Source organism: Moschus berezovskii, chromosome 20 (assembly GCF_049115385.1).
Source record: "Moschus berezovskii isolate FMDL1 chromosome 20, NW_MosBer_1.0, whole genome shotgun sequence".
NCBI lineage: Eukaryota > Metazoa > Chordata > Mammalia > Artiodactyla > Moschidae > Moschus > Moschus berezovskii.
The window spans coordinates 36,520,836-36,539,969 of NC_142479.1; the positions used below are offsets into that span (position 1 = coordinate 36,520,836).

Genomic DNA, 19,134 nt, shown 5'->3' on the forward strand with positions numbered 1-19,134 from the left:
AGAAGGAAGGGAGGGAAGAAAAGGGAAAGTGCCTGTTTTGTAAAATCTGAGACACCTCTCATGGCTAGGGAAGAGGGCAGAAGGCCAAGGGCCTGAAGGCAAGGGGTGGGGCTACCCTATGCTGTCCAATATGGTAGCCAGTAGCCACACGTGGCGATTTAAATTAACGCAAATGCAATTAAACATCCAGTTCCTTGGTTGCGTGAGCCACATTTTAAATACTTAATGGCCACATGTGAATACTACATTGGGCAGCACAGATAGAGAACGTTCTGTCACTGGTGTTGGACAATGCTGGTCTAGACAGAGCATGGTGATGGGGGTGCCCAGAGATCCCATGTGGCTGGAGGGTCATGCCCACAGCAGGGTCCCTGGAGACCCCTTCCACACTGTCTCCATTCAAGACCTGCCTCTCCTCTTTGGGACTCCAGCACAACTCTCTCCTAGGACAGCCAGCCCCTTCCTCAGCCCAGCTTTCATGAGGCCATGCCTGGGGTCTCTGCTTGTCCCAGTGCTAGGCCTTTCGAAACCAGGGGAAGGGCGTGTGGAAGATTGGGAAGAGCGCCAATGTTCAGGGCTGTGCCAGGACAGTGGCCCATGGATAAAGGTGAACTAGTCCGCAGTACTGCCTCTGCGGGGCTCTGGGCTTAAGGGTCAGCTCACCACCTCCACGGACAGATCCAGAAGGACCTCAACGATCACTCAGCTCAGCCCTGAGCTTCACAGCTGGGACTGCTGAGTTTCAGAGAAGGCAGGAAAGAAAAGGCAGAAGGCAGAGGTTTGATCTCATTTACCATTCCTTTTATTATCCTCCACACCTTGATTTCTCAGACCTTGTGTAACAGAGCTGGGCAGGCCTTGGGAGCCGGGGCTGGGTCACAGGCAGAGAGCCCAGGATTTGGCTGAGGCACCCACCCTGACCAGAGGTAGCTGAGTAAGGATCCATCACTAAGAAGGGCCGTCCTGGCCTCATACACTTCAGGATAACACATCGCCATGGAGGCGACGAGGCGTGGACCATGAGTCTGTGCTTGGGGGTGTAGGTGTGTTCAGATGGTTGTGTTTGCAGGGCCCAAGCTGTTCAAACACACAGTGTGGATGGGAGGAGGGTGTGCATGTGGGTGAGTACACGTGTGTGTGTGCATGAGACACTGTGTGGCTTGTGAGCACACTACACACCTGCTCCAGGCCTGCACCTGCCGGGTGATGCTGGCTGCAATGAAGTCGGATACCCTATCAGGAACAGTTCTAAAACTTAGGTCCTGAAGGGTTATGCTATCCTCGGAGACCATGTGACCAGCCCTGGCCATTCTGGTTCGGGAGATCCGGGGTGTGCCCAGGTGCCGGCGCTGTTTTTGGATTTCTTTGTTTGTTTGTTTTTGGCCTCGTGGCCTGTGGGATCCTGGCTCCCTAACCAGGGACTCGTGCCCTGGCCATTGGCGGTAAAAATCCTAACCACGGGACCACCAGGGAATTCCCAAGTGCCAGCACTGTTGACAAGCATCCCAGGGAGATCTGGGGCCAGTAGGAAACAGGGTTCAATGTTAGCCATCCAATAGAACTCTCTGCAATGCTGCAAACATTTCTTGTGGTTCAGTAGGGCAACTGCTAGCCACATGTGTATTTACCAGTTGTAATGTGCCTAGTTAGAGGAACTGAAGTTTTAATTTTATTCAATCCTAATTAATTTAAATTTAAGTAATCACCCGCAGCTAGTGGCTGCTACTGGGGAGAGCAGAGATCTGAAGACACAAGGGGGCAGGATGGATGGATGAGGGCCCAGAGGGACAGGTGCAAAGCCTGGGGCCAGGAGTGGCTGAGGCTGGGGAAGGCTTCCCTGGGAGGGTTGCAGAGTTGGAGCTGGAGCCCAGAATTGTGAGCTTCCGGCAACTTGGTGTCTGCCTGGCTGAGAAGGTGGGAGAGCTCCTGGGGAGACCCTTCCGCCCTGGCGGGGGGACCTGTCTGCCCTGGCTGGGGCCCCACCAGCTCCCGAGGGAGCAGGGCTCCCCTCCTGCTGTGTCCAGTAGGAGCTGGGGACGGAGGTCAGGATGTCTTCATGTTCTCCTGCAGAACCAGGGTGGAGCCAGTGGCCGCGGGGTCACGCTCGCCCTGTGTGAGCATCGGGGAGGGCAGGGGAGGGTCAGCCCCCCGGAAGCAGCTGGTTCCCCAGCACAGACACGCGGGCCTGAAGCCTCTGAAGGGCTGATTGGGGGAGTTCTCTTACCGCCCCTGGCCCCATGTCCTCCGCGTACTTGAACTTCTTCTGCTTGTAGTAGTGCCTCTTGGGCAGGATGTGGAGCAGAAGGAGGTCACAGAGAACCGTGGCCTGAGGGGGGCAGGTGGAAGACAGAGCACAGGGGTCTGGGGACAGGGCTCTGCACACCTCACCTCCGTCCCTGCTGACCTCGGGACCCAGGCTGAGTCCTGTCTGGACTCAGGTCCCCTCCCACCTCTGTCCTGCCCCAGCCCTGGGCCTCAGTCTCCTTGGACAGGCTGTGGGGTGGGGAGGTGGGGTGGGCTCAGAAAGAGTGAACAATTTCGGTGAGGTTTTGGGATGGGAGACTTGTTGCTGAGGTGTGGGAGGAGAGGGACTGACCCAGGACAATGACCTCACGGCCTCCGCACTTACCACCCCGAAGATGCCGATCCCAGAGCCGATGGTGGTCATTGTAGGAATGATGTCAAACTTCCCAGCCTGGTGGCAGGGCCCAGGGGAAAGAAGGGTTAACGGTCAGAAAGGTCCGGTGGACAAGGCCTTCCTCAGAAGCCCTAAGAGCAGGCCGGGGGCAGGGGGACTTCCCCACCCCCCAGTGTTTGCTGGCCCCATAGCCCACTGCACGGTTCTGGCTCTGCACGGGATCGCAGCCACTGGTCAGGAGCCCTGGGTTTAGACCTTGGCTCTGCCACCCTGGACATGGGGAGACATAGGCTGGAAAGCCCTATGCCCACAACAGCACTTGTTATCAGATATAGAAGTGCTGAATGAGGCCCATCCAATTTCCCATGGCCTATAACCATAGACATCCCAGAGACGCCAGCAGGAACCAAGAATGTGTCTCAGGCTGCCCTTCACACCAGACACTCACCTTGCCGTCCACCAGGATGTCAAAGCGAATCCCAAACACCTTGAAGAGATGCCGGTAGTTGGTCCCATTCTCCACAAAGTGCCTGGCAAACCTTGGGGAAGGGGAGAGGTCGCAGGAATGATGGAGAAACGTCTTGGGCTGAGAGTTCCCAGAGCATCAGTGATGCAGGAGCCCTTCGGGGTCCATGAGAAAGCTCCATGCCGCCCAGTATTATATAGAAGGGGAATCGTAGGCAGGAACCCAAGCCTCATTCCAGGAATGCTGTACTCAACTGTCACCCTAACTCGTGACGCTGGCAATGTCTCCAGCCAGTCCTGGCCAAGTGGGCCTCAAGGGAATGGAGAACAGGGGTAGGGCTCAGGCCTCTAAGCTTGTGCTCCTTGATTGGCCAGTCCCAGGAGGATGGGAGTTTCCCAGTCTCCTCTGCTCCCCTCCTGGGGACACCAGCTTGATCTCAAGGGATGATGGGAGTAGAAAAACCCGCAGGGCCCCAAGAAAGGATGCACTGGTGGGGGCCCGGCAGGCACCTGAAGTTGAAGCCTTGAGACAGTTTTTTCTCCTCGTACAGCCCATGGAACTCGTAGACAGGTCTGCAGTGCCGCACATGCCAGTCCAGGTCACAGTGCCAGTCGATGGTGATGCCCACCACCCCACCCTGCCAGGGACACAGGAGCGCAAGATCCAGGGTATAGGATCGAGAACTCCTGCCTGATAACTGGTGCCATCAGTCTCTTAAAGAAGGAACATTTTTGTTTAGCTGTTTGTTTGAGAAGAGACCCTGAGAAGCTGCTTGAGGGTTGAGGCCCTATCACCCTCTCTGGCCCCAGCTCCTGCTCATCACACTCCAGTTTCTAGAACACACCAAATTCTTCCTACCTCAGGGCCTTTTCACACGCAGTCACCCATCCCCCAGCCCCCTTTCCCACAAGGCTGCCTCTTTCTCATCCTTTGGTCACCTCTCCTGAGAGGCCTCCCCTAACCACCACCCTCAGTCTCAAATATGCCCCTGTGATTCCTTCTAAAGAGTTTTCTTCTAAAACATGTTTTACTTTATAGCCATATATTTATTTTCTGTGATTATTCACCCATGACCATAAACTCCACAAGGGTGGGACTGTCTCATTTGCACTGATTCCTGAGTCCTAACATGGGAGGCAAGGAAATCACTGTTGAATTAAAGAGCGAGTCTGTAGGTACTTCCCGATGGCTAAGACTCTGTGCTCTCAATGCAGGGGGCCCAGGTTTGACCCTGATCAGGGAACTAGATCCCACATGCCAAAATTGAGAGTTTGCATGCTGCAACTAAATAACCTACACGCCACAAGGAAGATCGAAGATCCCATATGACACAATAAGACCCAGCATAGTCAAATAAATAAATAATACATACTTTTAAAAGTAAGTCTGTAAAGACATGGGCTGGGAAGAAAGAACCTGAGAAAGTGAAGCTCCTCTGGGTGAGGCAAGAATCAGGCACAGGTCAAGGTGGGCTGAGCAAGAGGAGAATTGGGGGTCAGGTCAGAGCAGGTGTGGAGCTAGGCAGGTAAGCGGGAGGCTAGATGCTTGTAGGCAATGGTGATGGGTGAGAAGTTCCCAGTGCGGGTGGCAGGGAGATTTTTAGGAAAGGGGAAAATTATAACATTCAGCTTTCTGGTCCTGTGTGTTGCTACAGAGTAAACCTCCTCCAGGGGTTGGCAAACTGAGGCTTGAGAGCCAAGTTTGTTTACCTATTGTCTGTGGTTGCCTTTGCCCTGGGTCGTTGGAACGGAGACCATGGGATCTGTGGCTCATACTTATTTTCTGGCCCTTTAAAGAAAAAGTTTGTTGACCCCCATACTAGATAAAGGTATAGTGAATGAGGGCTTGCCAGGTGGCTCAGTGGTAAAGAATCTGTCTGCCAAGCAGGAGACATGGGTTCGATCCCTGGGTCAGGAAGTTCCCCTGGAGAAGGAAATGGCAACCCACTCCAGTATTCTTGCCTGGGAAATCCCATGGACAGAGGAGCCTGACGGACTACAGTCCATGGGGTTGCAGAAGAGTCGGACAAGACTGAGCGACTAAAGAACAACACATGGTGAGTGAGTTGTTTTGGCGGGTGATGTCACCTAAAGGGACTGATTTCCATCTCTGAGTCTCTTGGGAGCCTGATGATACAAATCATGGGGAAACATGTACTTTGGATGCCTCGGGGCAGCACTGAAGTGCCATCCTGTGTGTGAACTCACTTGACCTCAGGACAACCCTGCAGACTTGTGCTATTATTTCTCCCACTTCACAGGAGTACAAGCTCAGAAACACTGGAGGCAGGGAATTTTTCTGAGGTCATGTGGCTCATTCGGGCCAGAGCCAGGATCTGACCCCAGTCAGCTTGGTCCGTGCTCCTTATAAGGTTCCCTCCTCTCAGAACCCCACGTAACTGCACATCTGAGAATTCCTCCAGAATTCCCAGGAACCCCCGGCAGGCACAGGACTTCTCAAGGGCATGCACCATGGGATTTAAGTTGCTTTTATCTAATATTCAAAAGGCAGGACTTCCCTGGTGGTCCAGTGGTTAAGAATCCACCTGCCGATGCAGGGGACATGGGTTTGATCCCCAGTCTGGGAAGATCCCACTTGCTGTGAGACAACTAAGCCTGTGTGCTACAACTTCTGAAGCCTTTATGCCCTAGAGCCCACGCTCCCCAACAAGGGAAGCCACCGCAGCGAGAAGCCTGCTCACTGCAACTAGAGTGGAGCCACCACTCGCCGCAACCGGAGAGTAGCCTAAGCTCGCATGCAGCAATGAAGACTCAGTGCATCCAAAAATTAATTAATGAATGAAAAAGAAAAACAGTGAGCCCTCAGAAGACATCCAGGTCACATCTGCCTATGGCCACTCATTCTGGGCACCTTCTCGGTGCCAGGTCCATGCCAGGACCTGCTGAAGACACAGACCTGCATCTCAGGGGCCCCCACTATTAAGGGATAGATCTGTACATATGGTCAGCCAGAACCAGAGACTTGGGGGGATGGGGTGGTTAACTGGGCCTGTTAACCCAAGTCAAAAAATAAGGCTTGATGATTTGGGGTCCAGGCCTCCCCACACACCCGACACCATACCTTCTCGGCCAAGGTGCTGAAATTCTGGCCTGACTCCTGTACCACGTAGCCGAGCTTGAAGACTGGACACAGAGGGTGTAAGGTCCTGTGATAGAGGCAGGTCTTCATGTAGCGGGCGTCTACCTCCTCCACCAGGTTGCGCCTGCACGGGCAAGAAGGCATAGGTGGCGGCAGCATGCCAGCTGGGAGGGTACCCTCCCATGGGTACCCACCCTGCCCGGGAGCTTGGGGGGCCCCTCCCTCCGAGGCCCCAGAGACGCCCCTCCCACAGTCCTTGGAGCTGAAGGCAGCTCCCCCCACCCCCACACACAGGGGCCCAGCCGAGCTTCTGCCCCCGGAAGGAAGCAGGGGACAGAGGTGACAGTTTGCGGCCTCTGAGGGCCACCTGCGTTTCTGCCTGCTTTTCCCACGAACCTGGTGACCTTGAAGCGTGGAAAGCTGATGCTGTTCTTGATGAAGAGAGTGAAGTTCTCGGCCTCTCGGAGAAGGGCAGGGCTGGAGGAGACCGCACTCACTCACCACCCCCTCCCCAGGAATCCCTTGCAGGCCCACGGGAGCTGGGCTGGGGGTGGGACTGTGAGAACCCATGGGGTCTTCCTGGGTCATTGGAGGGGTGGGCGTGCTTAATGTGGACTCCCAGGCCCCTCGATCAGGGGCTGGGGCGTCTTTGGCCTGGGCGGCACAGATGGGGTGTGGGTGGGGTTGGAAGAAATGGGGACAGACCCTCCCCAGAGCACAGATCCAGACGCCCCTCTATCTGGGCTGGGGACCCTGCTCCCCGCTCCCGGGAAGGACAGGGCATTACCATGGGACGTTGTCATCCACCTCCACAGGGCACCAGCCGAAGATCTCACAGGTCTGCACGGTGTCATTGAAGGCCACACACTTGCCCGTGCGGATGCCTGCAGCAAGGGTGGAACCCCTGGGTGCCCACCCCAAGCTGGGGCTGCAGAGAAGACTCCCCAGGCTCCACTCCTGGGAGCCCCCAGTGATGGGACACCCAAGAGCAGAAGCCTGAGGACAGACCTTCTGGGACGGGGGAGGCCAAGGGCGGGGTGGCAGGAGGGGAGGGAACAGGAAGGACTGCCTGGTGGAGGAAGCCTGGAGCTACGGAGGGGAGCAGCCTTACCTTGGGCCTTTCTTTCTGCCTTTCCCGGGGTGCAGCCGCTGTTATCTGTGCATGTGCCCCCTTCCGGGTTCTGGGGGCGGAGAGAGCTGCTGGCCACAGGCCCCCTGGGTTGGGTCCTGAGTAGATACACAGACATCCCACCTGCCCCTGCCCCCAGGGCCCTAGGGATGGTGTGGGGCAGGATCTGAGATCCCTTCAGGGTGACCCTTGCTCACAGCCTCATTTCCCCAGTCCCCCCACCACCTGGACCCCTCTGGGCTTGTGCCCAGCTGCCCCAGGGCTGATGTCAGCCGGCAGGGATTGGAGGGGGGGGAGGTGTTGGGGACTGGGCAGGCACTGAGGCTCAGCATCCCGCCTGACACACAGCTGGGAGGGAAGCCTCAGCTCTGCCAATGGTGGGCCATCACTCTGTGTGAATCTATGCCTGAAATTCCATCATTATGGCCCCATGGGGAGCCTTAATCAGGCTTTCTCTCCAATACTCAAGGGGACCTCCTCTTCCACATTACTTTTTCCTGAAGTTTCAAGAAACAGGGAACGGGCAACAGTCCTCACCTCTGCACAGTGACCTTGAGCCTGCCGGGGGGTGGCGATAAAATTGGTCATGACCACAAAGGAGCTGTCCCCCTGGAAGTGAGAGGCAAGGGGAGTGCAAGACAGGGTTCTGAGCTGGGAGAAGAGCCTGGGGAATGCCAGCACGGTCCCAGCCAGCCCCCAGAACCCACATGACCCCCAGCAGCCTCTACACTCATCAGAGTGGGGTGATGTTACGAGGCTGCATCTGTCCCTCGTTCACAGGGAAACTGAGGCCCAGAGAGACAGAGAGGAGAGAAGCTGGTCCCACAAGGAGGCAGAACAGAGCCTAACCCAGCTCTGAGCCTACATGCCCTGTGGGTGGGAGGTGCGCCCCGGCACAGTCAGCTCACCTGTGCGGGGAAGACGTAGTCGGCCACATCCCAGACCTGGGGGCCCAGGCTTGGGAGCTGCGTAACAGCCAGACCTTTGAGTTTAACAGACACACTGCTGATGAGGCCGCTCGAGGTCTGGTAGCCCTTCTCATAGACAAACACCCACCTGCAGGGGGATGAGGAGGGAAGAGGGGCCAGAGCTGGGCAGGGCCACTCCAAGATGGCACGAGGCTGCGGGTCACTGCCACTTCCTCCCTCCCCTGGGGAGGGGAAGTCCTTTCCCTTCCTGTCCCCAAGTGCATCTCTGAGGCCACTCTACTCCTAAAGCTTCGTGTGGGGCTGGAGACAGGAAATCTTCACCTGCCTCCCCGTGCTGGAGCTCCATTCTTCTTTTCACTAGGAAAATGCTAATTCCCAGGGAGAAGAGCCCCTGCAGGTCTCTTTAGGCTTCTTTTCCAAGAGTAGGGTTTGTTGGAGGCCAAGCTTCTTGGGAACTCACACGGTAAAGAATCTGCCTGCAATGCAGGAGACCTGGGTTCAATCCCTGGGTCGGGAAGATCCCCTGGAGAAGGGAATGGCAACCCACTCCAGTATTCTTGCCTGGAGAATCCCCATGGACAAAGGAGCCTGGTGGGCCATAGTCTGTGGAGTCGCAAAAAGTCAGGCACAACTGAGCGACTAACATTTTCACTTTTCAAGCTTCTTGGACCCCGGTCTTCATCCCTATCTCCTTCCTTCCTGAGTCCCTCCCACTGAGAAACAGCAGAGCATGGTGATGGCTGAGAGCCTGACCTTTGGTGTCCAAGTCCGGGCTTGCCTCTCACAGGCTGTATGATTTGGGGAAGCTATTCAATTCCTCTCTGTTTCAGTTTCCGTGTAAAATGTAAACAACAGAGTACCAACAGTACTTGTGCTGTGAGTCAATGCCTGGAAAAGCACTTAGAATGGAAACTGACATGGGGTAAGCGCTATACAGACAGATATTAGCTACTAGTATCTCAGCCATACTGGGAGCTCCTGGGGAGGGGGACTGACTGGAAGGGAAGCCAGAGGGGGCAAGTGGCCCTTTGAGGGACTTATAGGATCTGGCCCCAGTTGAGGCCCTGGTGGGAGTGGCTCAGGCTGAAGGCCTCCCAGCTTTCCTGGGAAATTCCGGCCTTCCCCTCCCAGCATCAAGAACCCCTGCTCTTGGGACTTCCCTGGTGGTGCAGTGGCTAAGACTCCACACTCCCAATGCGGTGCCCGGGTTCCATCCCTGGTCCAGGAACGAGATCCCACAAGCTGCAACGAAGAGCTCCCATGCCACAATTAAAGATCCTGCACGCTGCAACTAACACCCAACTCAGCCACATAAATAAATATTTTCAAAAAAGAACCCCTGTTCCTCTAGATTCTTCACTTTTAATCTGGGAGGTTTCATGGCGCCAACCTCTCTCCTAGCCCCATGGTGGGGGCACATGACCACAGCTTGCTAAGCAATGTTCCATTGCCCTTGCAATGGAAGTGGGTCTAAGCATGGGCACAGAATCCCGAGGAGTTTCAGCAGTGAGGCCAGAATTTTTCTGGGAATTACTGGGAAAGAGACATCATCTCGGCTGGGTGGCTAAGCCAGGTGGTAACAAGACCAAAACTATGGTGAGTCATCTCTGTTATCTCACGAAGAGAGCAAGCCTGAGAATGAAGCCAACTTAAGAGAAAAGCCAGGCCGGGAGCTGGAGAGGACTGGACTGCTGACAGTGCTGTTGAGCACCTGGATCCTGCCATACCTGAAGCATGTTGGAAAATCTACTTCTGGACTTTCCAGTTACATGAGCTCATAAATTCTTTTCCTCTATTTAAGCCAGTTTGGGTTTGGTTTCTGCTGCTTACAAATGAGAGTTCTGGAGAATACTCCTCTCCAGGGTGTGGTCCCCTTCCTTCAGGAAAGGATCTTGGCGATTCATCGTAAGAGTGTGTGTGTGTGTCCACGGTACACATCAGAGTGTGTGGTTGTGTATCTCCAGGGCAAATCTGTGAGCACACCTGTGACTGCGGCTGACTGCCTCTGTCACTGCTCACACTACCCTTAACCCACCTGTCCAAAGCAGAGCTCAAATCCCTCTTCTGTCCCCCAGAACTCAGGCCCCAAGACAGAATTCTCCTGGCCTCTGATTCTCAGAGCCACTGCTGGCTCTCTGGGGGTGTCTCCCTGCTCCAGGCCCCAGGAAGGCAGCCCACCATGTCCTCCTCTCCCCTCCTAGAGTCCACTCCTCTCCTCTAAGCCCCTTCCCTGCCACCCCCCTCCCCGACCCCAGCCTGGCTCTGGCCCCCAGACCGCCCCTCCCAAACTGAAGCATGGTCACTGCTGCCCCCTGCAGGTCTCAGATGGCAACAGGTGAGGCCCAACGGAGGCTCCTAATGCTCAGCGACCTGAGCCTGCCTCCCCGTCTCCAGCCCCACCAGGGAAGGTGGGCCGTCTGAAGTCGCTGCTGTCAGGGAAGATGGGGAGCTGCCCCGTATTCTGAACTTGCTGCGGGAGAGGTCACAGGCCCGCCTCTTGGCAGCTCCCATTCCTGACATCTTAGCCTCATTTCTCTCTTTGCCCAAAACCAACTCCTCATGCAGAGATGGAAAAAGAGAGGCCAAAGGGAGTGTAAAATCAGTCCTGAGTGTTCATTGGAAGGACTGATGCTAAAGCTGAAACTCCAATACTTTGGCCACCTGATGTGAAGAACCGACTCATTAGAAAAGACCCTGATGCTGGGAAAGATTGAAAGCAGGAGGAGAAGGGGACGACAGAGGATGAGATGTTTGGATGGCATCACCGACTTGATGGACATGAGTTTGAGCAAGTTCTGGGAGTTGGTGATGGACAGGGAAGCCTGGCGTGCTGCAGTCCGTGGGGTAACAAAGAGTTGGACACAATTGAGTGACTGAACTGAACTGAAGGGGGTGTCCCTTCTGTGTCTGAGACAGACCCCAGGCTCGAAGCCCCCAGCCCAAGATTCTGCCCCCTTTTCTGCTGAGCGGCCTGGCATCAACATGTCTACCCGGAGCCACAAGGAGGCTGTGCCCTGGAGCCAATGTCGCCATTCCCGGCTGTGTCTGCCCCCAGGGGCTGTCAGTCCCGAGAGGCCCAAATCGGGCCTTAGTTACCTTAGTTCTGATAATAACAGAATGACCGTGGCGCCATTTGACCCGCTCCTCCAAAGACATGCTCACCTTGACGGGGTCTCGTCGTCACCACCCCAGGAAGGCCACTGGGGGGGAGCTGATGCCAAAGACACCATCATCTTCAGAAGCCCCTCCTCTTCCAGAAACCCTCTTTCCCATTCTCTCCTCCTCACCCTCCGCAACATCCTGACCTGCTCTCTCTTCTCTAACAGCCCCTTGTGGGAGAGGTCACGTGGTGGAGTGGCTGAGAGTGCGGCCTCTGGAGCCGCAGAGGTCAGGGTTCGCGTACCAGCTGTGCGGCTTCAGGTTAAGACTAACCCTCCTGAGCCCTGGATTTCTCAGTTGAAAAGGAAGTGAAGGCACCTGCCTCAAAGATGCTGCTGGTTCAGCAAATGCAGCCACTCACTGAGCCTGGGCCTCAAGAAGAGAAAGCGTCTAGGTGACTGGAGGATGCCCCCGTGAGGTCTCTTTAAGGAAATCAGCACAGTGCTTGGCATGCGGTTAGCCCATAAAAAAAATCCTATTTATTTACGGTTTCTGGTCCTCCTTCACCAATTCCTCCTTAAATGTCAATCTGCCTCCGTTCCCTGGCTTCTATTCTCAACCCTGTGTGCACCGCTGCAGGCACAGTTTGTCCCTGATTCTCTATCTCCCTTCTGCGCTCTCCTCTGAGATTCAATCCCACACATCCATTTAGTCATTCAACAAGTATCTATTTATCAGACCCCTATTATGTGCCAAGGACCGCTCGAGGCATGCAAAATACAGAAAAGAATCAAATAAACCCAAATTCTGCTCTCAAAGAGCTTATCCAAATGTTGAAGCTCCAGCTGTGAATGTTTGGTGACACACATTCCTTCCCCTTGCCCTGGGCCCACCCTGCCTCCAAACATCTCACAGTTGCTTCCAACTTAACTTAACCCTTTGGAAAACAGTCTGGAAGTTCCTCGAAAAGTTAAACATGGAAGAACTTCCCTGGTGGACCAGTGGTTAAGAATCTGCCTCACAATGCAGGGGACATAGGTTTGATCCCTGGTCTGGGGCTAAGATCTCACAATCCGCAGAGCAGCTAAGCCCATGTGCTGCAACAGCTGAGTCCAGGCACCGCAACCAGAGAGTCTACACGAAGATCTCGCCGGTGGCAACTAACCCCTGAGGCAGCCCCATGAATAAATAGATAAATATTAAAACAGAAGTTAAATATGAAATTACCATTGACTCAGCAACTCTACTCCTAGTGAGAGAGTCAGCAGCCAGCCCCAGTTTGAACATGTTATAACCAACATGGATGAACCTTCAAATATGATACTAAATAAAAGAAGCCAGACACAAAAAGGCCACACATTGTATGATTTTATCTGCATGAAATATCCAGAACAGGCAAAGTAAGGGGTAAGGAGGTGACATGGGGAATGACCACTAACGGTGTGAAGTTCATTTTTAGTTCAGTTCAGTCCCTCAGTCGTGTCCGACTCTTTGCAACCCCATGAACCGCAGCACGCCAGGCCTCCCTGTCCATCACTAACTCCTGGAGTCCACCCAAACCCATGTCCATCGAGTTGGTAATGCCATCCAACCATCTCATCCTCTGTCATCCCCTTCTCCTGCCCTCAATCTTTCCCAGCATCAGATTCTTTTCAAATGAGTCAGCTCTTCGCATCAGGTGGCCAAAGTATTGGAGTTTCAGCTTCAACACTAGTTCTTCCAATGAAGTTCATTTTGGGGTAGTGCCAATATCCTGGAATTAGATAGTGGTGATGGTGGCGCAGTGGTAAAGAATCTGCCTGCCAATATAGGAGACGCAGGAGACATGGATTTGCTCCCTGAGTTGGGAAGATCCTCTGGAGGACAGCATGGCAACACACTCCAGTATCCTTGCCTGGAAAATTCCATGGACAGAGGAGCCTGGCGGGCTACAGTCCATGGAGTCGCAGAGTTGGACACGATTGAGCACAATGGTTATACAACTTTGTGATTATACTAAAAACCACCAACTTGCACATTTTGAAAGGATGAATGTTATGACATGGGAAATCCGTCTCAAAACAAAAGTTCAACTGGGCCAAACTGAATGTCTCAACTCTCCACAGAACTTGCTTCTCTGGTGCCTTCATCCTGCAGGAAAGCACCATACCTACCCCAGCCCCTAGGCTCACAGCCTGGACATGGCAATGCTCATGCACCGCCCCCACCCACCCTCTGCCTCATGTTCATATTCTTTGCATCCCTCCATCCTTCCTGTCTCCCCTTGGATTTTACCAAAAGACCCAGAGAACTTTTTGTAGGTGGAGGGCTTGAGACACAAGAGGAACCAGATCAGACTCCAGGACAGCTCTGACATGGCACAGGGAGGACAGGTCATGTGGTTGATGATACAGGGTGTAACCTTGGTCCTCACACTATCAAGCAGGCAGAGCATCCTTGGGGAGGGCCCAGACCAGACTCCAAGCCCAGGAAGGATTGTGTTCAGAGCTGCAGTCCACACCAGGGGCTGAGGGGTTAACCAATATGCAGACAAGTCAAGCTGATGATTTACGTCTTTAAATGTTTTGAATGAGTCGCCAGCCTCTGAAAACGAAGAAATGTTCCTTTCACCCATAAATTCCAGTTTCCTACCTCTCTTGAGATGCCAGAAACTCTGGCCATGCCACTCCCATTGCTCAGTGCCACAATGGTGGGCAGAATAGGCTGCGGGGTGGCCACCCCCAGCGTGGGCCCGCGGGATGATGACCTGTCTTCCTTGCTCACTGCTTCTTCCTTGGCCTCACCTTCTCCTGTCATCACTGCTGCTTCTTCTCAGATGTCCTGCCTCTGACTGCCCCACTCTACCCCAGCACCTGCCTGTCCTGGGCCTTCCCCTGTTAGACACCCTCCCAACACCCCTCACCACATACAGAAAAACGCCCATTCTCCTCAGCTCAGCGATGAGAGGTCTGAGCCAGTGGCCCTGCTCGTTCCTCCCTCCCCTCTCCCTTGGCTCCTTCCATGCTCCCCCAGCCTAGTCCTAGTGACTCTTTTGCTGTTCCCTCCCTGCCCCAGGACCTTTGATCACACTTTGCTTTCCTGCAGAAGTGCCTGGACTGAGGTGGGTACTCAACCAGGCTCCACCAATCAGGATACTCCCTTTCCTTGGCCACAATGATTGGTTCTGAGATGAGCACATGACCCAACCCCAGCCAATAAGAGTTGGACCTGGGACTTTATTGGAACTCTGGAGGAGGAGATCAGAGTTGTGTACCAGGGTTGCTGGTTGCCTTTTTTCCACTCTGCGGACCGAGAGTCATCTTGAGAATGAGACTTCCAGGGAGGAAAGCAGAGCCGAGAAGAGGAGAGTCTGGCTTGCTTTTTTGGAGAACCCAATGAGACCAACCTGAATTCCTCACCGTCCCATAGAATGTGCTGCTTCTGCACCCTCATCGTGGAGGATCCAGCCAGGCCTGAAGCCTGCACTGATTTTTCAGTTACACAAACCAATCAATACCCCCAACTCTTCATTTTGATTGGATTTCTGTCGATAGAAACCAAGAAGTTCCAGCTAATCCATCCCCAGCTTCTCTCTCTCTCCTTGTCCACCCTGTACCCCACCTCTATCCCAGGGAACCTGACACAGCCCTAGATACAGAGAAGATGCTGTAGAAGTGTCCTCAGATACCTCTTTCCCAGCAATAACTTGTATCTCTCTTTATCTCTGATAGGTGCACTCCAGGATCAGAAGCATGTGGCTTCAAGTGCTCCATATAGGGGCACACAGAAGACCCATGTGAAAGCCAAGAGCAAGATAGCCTGGACTACAGCCTCCTGGCCTTTGCTCAAGCCTGGTTCTATCACTGTGTCACCTCCTCCAGGAAGCCTTCCCAGACTCCCCTTCCCACGTGGCATTCACAGATCCCCTTGAGACCCACCTGTGTGTGCAGCCAGACCTCTCTCCTCCCCTGACCAGAGCACGCCAGACAGGGACATGTCCCAGCAAACCCCATGTATGGACCTGCGAGGTCATGAATGACAGCCCACTGCCTGCACACCTCCAGTATGGAGAGCTCATCACCTCCCAGGAGACAGCTCTAACTGTAAATTAACTGTCTGAATTTTAAAAGATTATTCCTTTATTTATTTTTGTCTGCACTAGGTCACTGTCGCTGCGTGCAGGCTTTCTCTAGTTGCAGTGAGCGGGGGCTACTCTCTAGTTGTGGTGCTGGGCTTCTCATTGCTGTGGCTTCTCTTGTCGTGAAGCTCAGCCTCTAGGGTGCACAGACTTCAGTAGTTGCAGCTCACAGGCTCTAGAGTGCAGGATCAGTAATTGTGGCATAAGAGCTTAGTTGCCCCGAGGCATATTCCCAGACTAGGGACTGAACCCGTGTCCTCTGCTGGGTGAATTCTTAGCCACTGGACCACCAGAGAAGTCCTTACCATCTTACATGCTCAGTCATGTCTGACTCTTTGGGACCCCATGGACTGCAGCCCACTAGGCTCCTCTGTCCATGGAATTCTCCAGGCAAGGATACTGGGGTGGGTTGTCATTTTCTCCTCCAGGGGATCTTCCCAACATAGGGATTGAACCCAGGTCTCCGGAATTACAGGCAGGTTCTTTACTGTCTGAACCATCAGGGGAGCCTTGGGAGGTGGGAGTAATTAAAGAAAGGCCATCCCTCCTCAGGAAAGAGCAAATTATTCAGCCTTCAGGCATCGTCTTTCGAGGGTCCCCCAACCCCTGCTCCGTGGAACAGTTGAGAAAGCGAGACCTCAGGTTGTGAGACCAAGTGCAGCCAGGGTTTGGTCAATGGCTGTGCGTGCCTGGCTGAGCCGTCAGTGCAGTGATTGGAAGTGGCCAGATGAGGGCGCCAGAGACAGCAGGAGTCGCAGCCCCAGCCAGAGTTTGAGGGTCAGGTTAGGGGGTGTTTCAAAGGGACCCTGCCTTCCTCCCTCTGCTTTGTGACTTAGGCAGGTCAGTGCCCTTCTCTGAGCATGTTTCCTTTCCAGGATATCAAGGCCGACTTTGGAGCCACACGGCTGGATTCAGATCCTGATCCTGCCTCTTCGTAGCTGTGAGAACCTGGCTAAGTCAGTGTCTGTCTTAGCAACCCTAAGGAGTCCATGTGCATTTGGAAGCTGAGTGCATTGACTGGGGAGGGAGGGAAGGAGGGAGGGGGAGAGGTCCCTGTCCCTGGAGGCATGTGTTCAGCACCGGGTGGCGCCCTGGGGCATATGCTGCAGCTGGGGGTGGGGTGGGAGGACTGTCCCCTTTCCCTCCGACAGTCTGTGACCAACACGCAAAAGTGCTGACCCAGAAGCAGAAACAGGTAACCATGGGGGCCGCAGTGAGGACAACGTTCTGCCAGCCTCTTGGGGCGAAGGGTCGACTGGGCCCGGCAACCCCTCCATTCCCGGGAGGGTCAGGAGTGTGGTTGATGGTGAACCCATTAGAGGGGTTCTCCCTCATGAGGCAGGAAAGGAGGAGGCCCAGTTCAAACTAGGGCTGTCTGCTGACTGGCTGCGTGGCCTGAAAATTCCACTGCGCCCCTCTGGGTCTGTTTCCCTCACAAGCTCAGTGACATTGCAGATATCACATTGGTTTCTGGACAGAAGGCTGAGGCTGAACGGTCTTGGAGGGCTGGTCTGTGGCCGTGCTCCACCTGCTGAGTTCTGAGGCTTCGGGGGCTGGATGGAGCCAAGGGGAGGCTGTTTTGGATGATAAAGGCCCTGCGGGAACCAGGACTATGTGGTTGCCATTTGGCCTCCTGGTCAGCCTGCCCTGGTTTGGTCTCAAGGCAAAAATGGGGATGTGGAGACCAGAGGGGCAGGGTTACTGGTGCCCCAGACCCCCCAGCAGGGGCTGAACCCCCTTCAGTGGCCCTGGGGCCTCCGGGAGCCCTCTGTGGGGTCACTGTAAGTGCACCTGTCCCCACACACACACCAGGGCACTCAGTCCCAGAGACACACCCAACAGCCATACCCGATAAGCAGATGCCCAGACACGTGAAGGCACATACACTCCACGCAGAGCTCGGGTATGACGCACGTGCATCCACACACCACGCGTGTGATCACACAAACACCTGCTGAGACAGCCAGGAAGATGGCCTTTGTGTGGACCCCAGAACAGAAGACAATAGGTGAGGCCCACCTACTTCTGCCCTTGCAGCCCTGGGAGGGTGGGATACTTCCCATGATGCCCAGAAAGGGGCTGTCATCCCCAGGGCCAGAACCGACCTCTGACCTTCATGTGACATGGCGCCTTTAAGGCACCAGGTGTTCTGAACCTGCAGGCGTCTCTGCTCAGAGTCTTGAGCAACCGAGGACGCCTCTAGTTCAGGCAGGCAGATGGGAGCGGGGTCTATCCCACCCTGGCTTGTAAGGTGGGGCACTGCCTCCATCCCTCAGCAGTGCGATGGGAGGCCAGAGGTGGAAGGGCTCTGTGGGGCTGGCTGGGGCCCTGGCCTCCAGCGCCTCCCACCACTCGAGGGAACCGTTAGCCATGAGTCAGTTCCTCAGGGCCCAACGGCTTAACCTCATGTCCCCATGTGACTGGGAGCAGGGCTGCCCCTCGTCCCTGCGTCCCGTCTCGGCAGAATGGTTTGTCAGGAGGGCTGACAGCCATGGAGAGAGACAGGGGCTCTCCGGGGGTCACGGGAGGCATCGCAGAGCCTGGAGGACAAGCCCTGGCTGGGGGCTGGTGGCAGGGGGCGGCGGGGAGGGGGTCCACACTCACCCAACGACGTAGACCAGGACCACAAGCTGGATCAGGCGGAAGATGACGCCCACCTTCTTGTTGCGCACGAGCACCATCCGGGGGGTGTCGTACTCAAAGAAGAAGGCAGCCAGCTCATCCTGGAGCCGCTGTGCCATGGCGGCCGGGCTGGGGGCTGAGAACCGAGCCCCTTGCAAAGCCCTGGCTCCCCAGGGGTGAGCCAGGCGTCAACACTCACAGCGTCGACAGCGGCGAAGCTTCTAGGGGTTCCCCAGCCCCTCACAAAGAGCAGGGCAGGGGCAAGTGGGCCCAGAGGTCAGGAGTCAGAGGTGGGTTGGCAGCACTTGAGTTGGGTGGGAGCGTCCTTGGGTGGTCAGAGCTGCTCTTGGCCCCTGGCAGGCGATGGACTGTGGGCCAGCCGTGCCTGTGGACAAATAAATTCCCAAAGATAGATGGGGGCGGGGCTGGAGGGGGGCCACCCAGGCCCAGCCCCATTGCCCCTCCTGACTCTGCCTGGGCGGCCCTGCTGGGCCTCCGGAAACAGAAGTTGTTGGCAGGAAACCATAGGCCACACGTCACAAGGCAAAGATAAAGCCATCAGCCCCCACAAACCTGGTAGAAGAGAGCTGGGGGCTCAGGCCAGGGCCTGGGTGGAGTGGCCTCTGGCTGAAGCCCTCCCCACACCAGGGACTCATCCGGTATCCAAACATCCTCCCCGCCCTCCCTTGGCCCCCAGGTGGAGCACGCAGGCCCTGGGGCTCTGCAGCCAGGAGGGCAGAGAGGAAAGAGGGCTGCTTCCCATCCCGCTCCCTGACACTTGCTGAGCCCGAGGCAGGAACCCCCCCACCCCGACCTCCCAGAGCCCCTTCCATTCATCCGTGCCTCTGGATCTGAGCCTGGCCTGTGCCCAGTCAACTTCAGTGCTGGGCTGGCGTCTCCGACCCCCCACCGCTCCTGTCCTGGATTCACCTCCACTACCCTGAAACCAGCATTTCTGGGTACCTGGGTGCAGGTACCCAGACAGGATAAGGGCCACATCTATTACACGTCATGGTCGGGCTCCCTGAGCCCAGC

General features: G+C 55.4%; 1 protein-coding gene across 2 annotated transcripts; it reads right to left on the reverse strand.

Moving 5' to 3' along the window:
- Positions 1–785: 785 nt before the first annotated feature.
- Positions 786–18,580, reverse strand: P2RX1 (purinergic receptor P2X 1). Of its 2 annotated transcripts, XM_055403912.2 has the most exons (12): positions 18,082–18,580; positions 8,241–8,388; positions 7,870–7,941; positions 7,315–7,384; positions 6,991–7,087; positions 6,600–6,680; positions 6,186–6,327; positions 3,614–3,741; positions 3,087–3,177; positions 2,630–2,695; positions 2,225–2,326; positions 786–2,109 (listed from the first exon to the last, which is right to left on the reverse strand). In XM_055403912.2, exons 1-12 carry the CDS (start codon positions 18,216–18,218, stop codon positions 2,044–2,046), a joined length of 1,200 nt encoding a protein of 399 aa, XP_055259887.1. In that variant the 5' UTR covers positions 18,219–18,580; the 3' UTR covers positions 786–2,043. The 2 variants fall into 2 exon arrangements, with proteins under 2 accessions (XP_055259887.1, XP_088684923.1); XM_088828797.1 differs by lacking the exon at positions 6,600–6,680 and having other exon boundaries at positions 6,186–6,270.
- Positions 18,581–19,134: the final 554 nt, after the last annotated feature.

Bases quoted from the DNA above. Each gene is read 5' to 3' on its own strand.
- P2RX1 (XM_055403912.2), bottom strand. From the start codon at position 18,218: ATGGCACAGCGGCTCCAGGATGAGCTGGCTGCCTTCTTCTTTGAGTAC. The intron at 7,942-8,240 runs GTGAGCTGACTG...TCTCACTTCCAG, and splicing joins ACTACGTCTTCCCCGCACAG to GGGGACAGCTCCTTTGTGGT. The intron at 6,681-6,990 runs GTAATGCCCTGT...GGTCTCCTCCAG, and splicing joins GTGGATGACAACGTCCCATG to CCCTGCCCTTCTCCGAGAGG.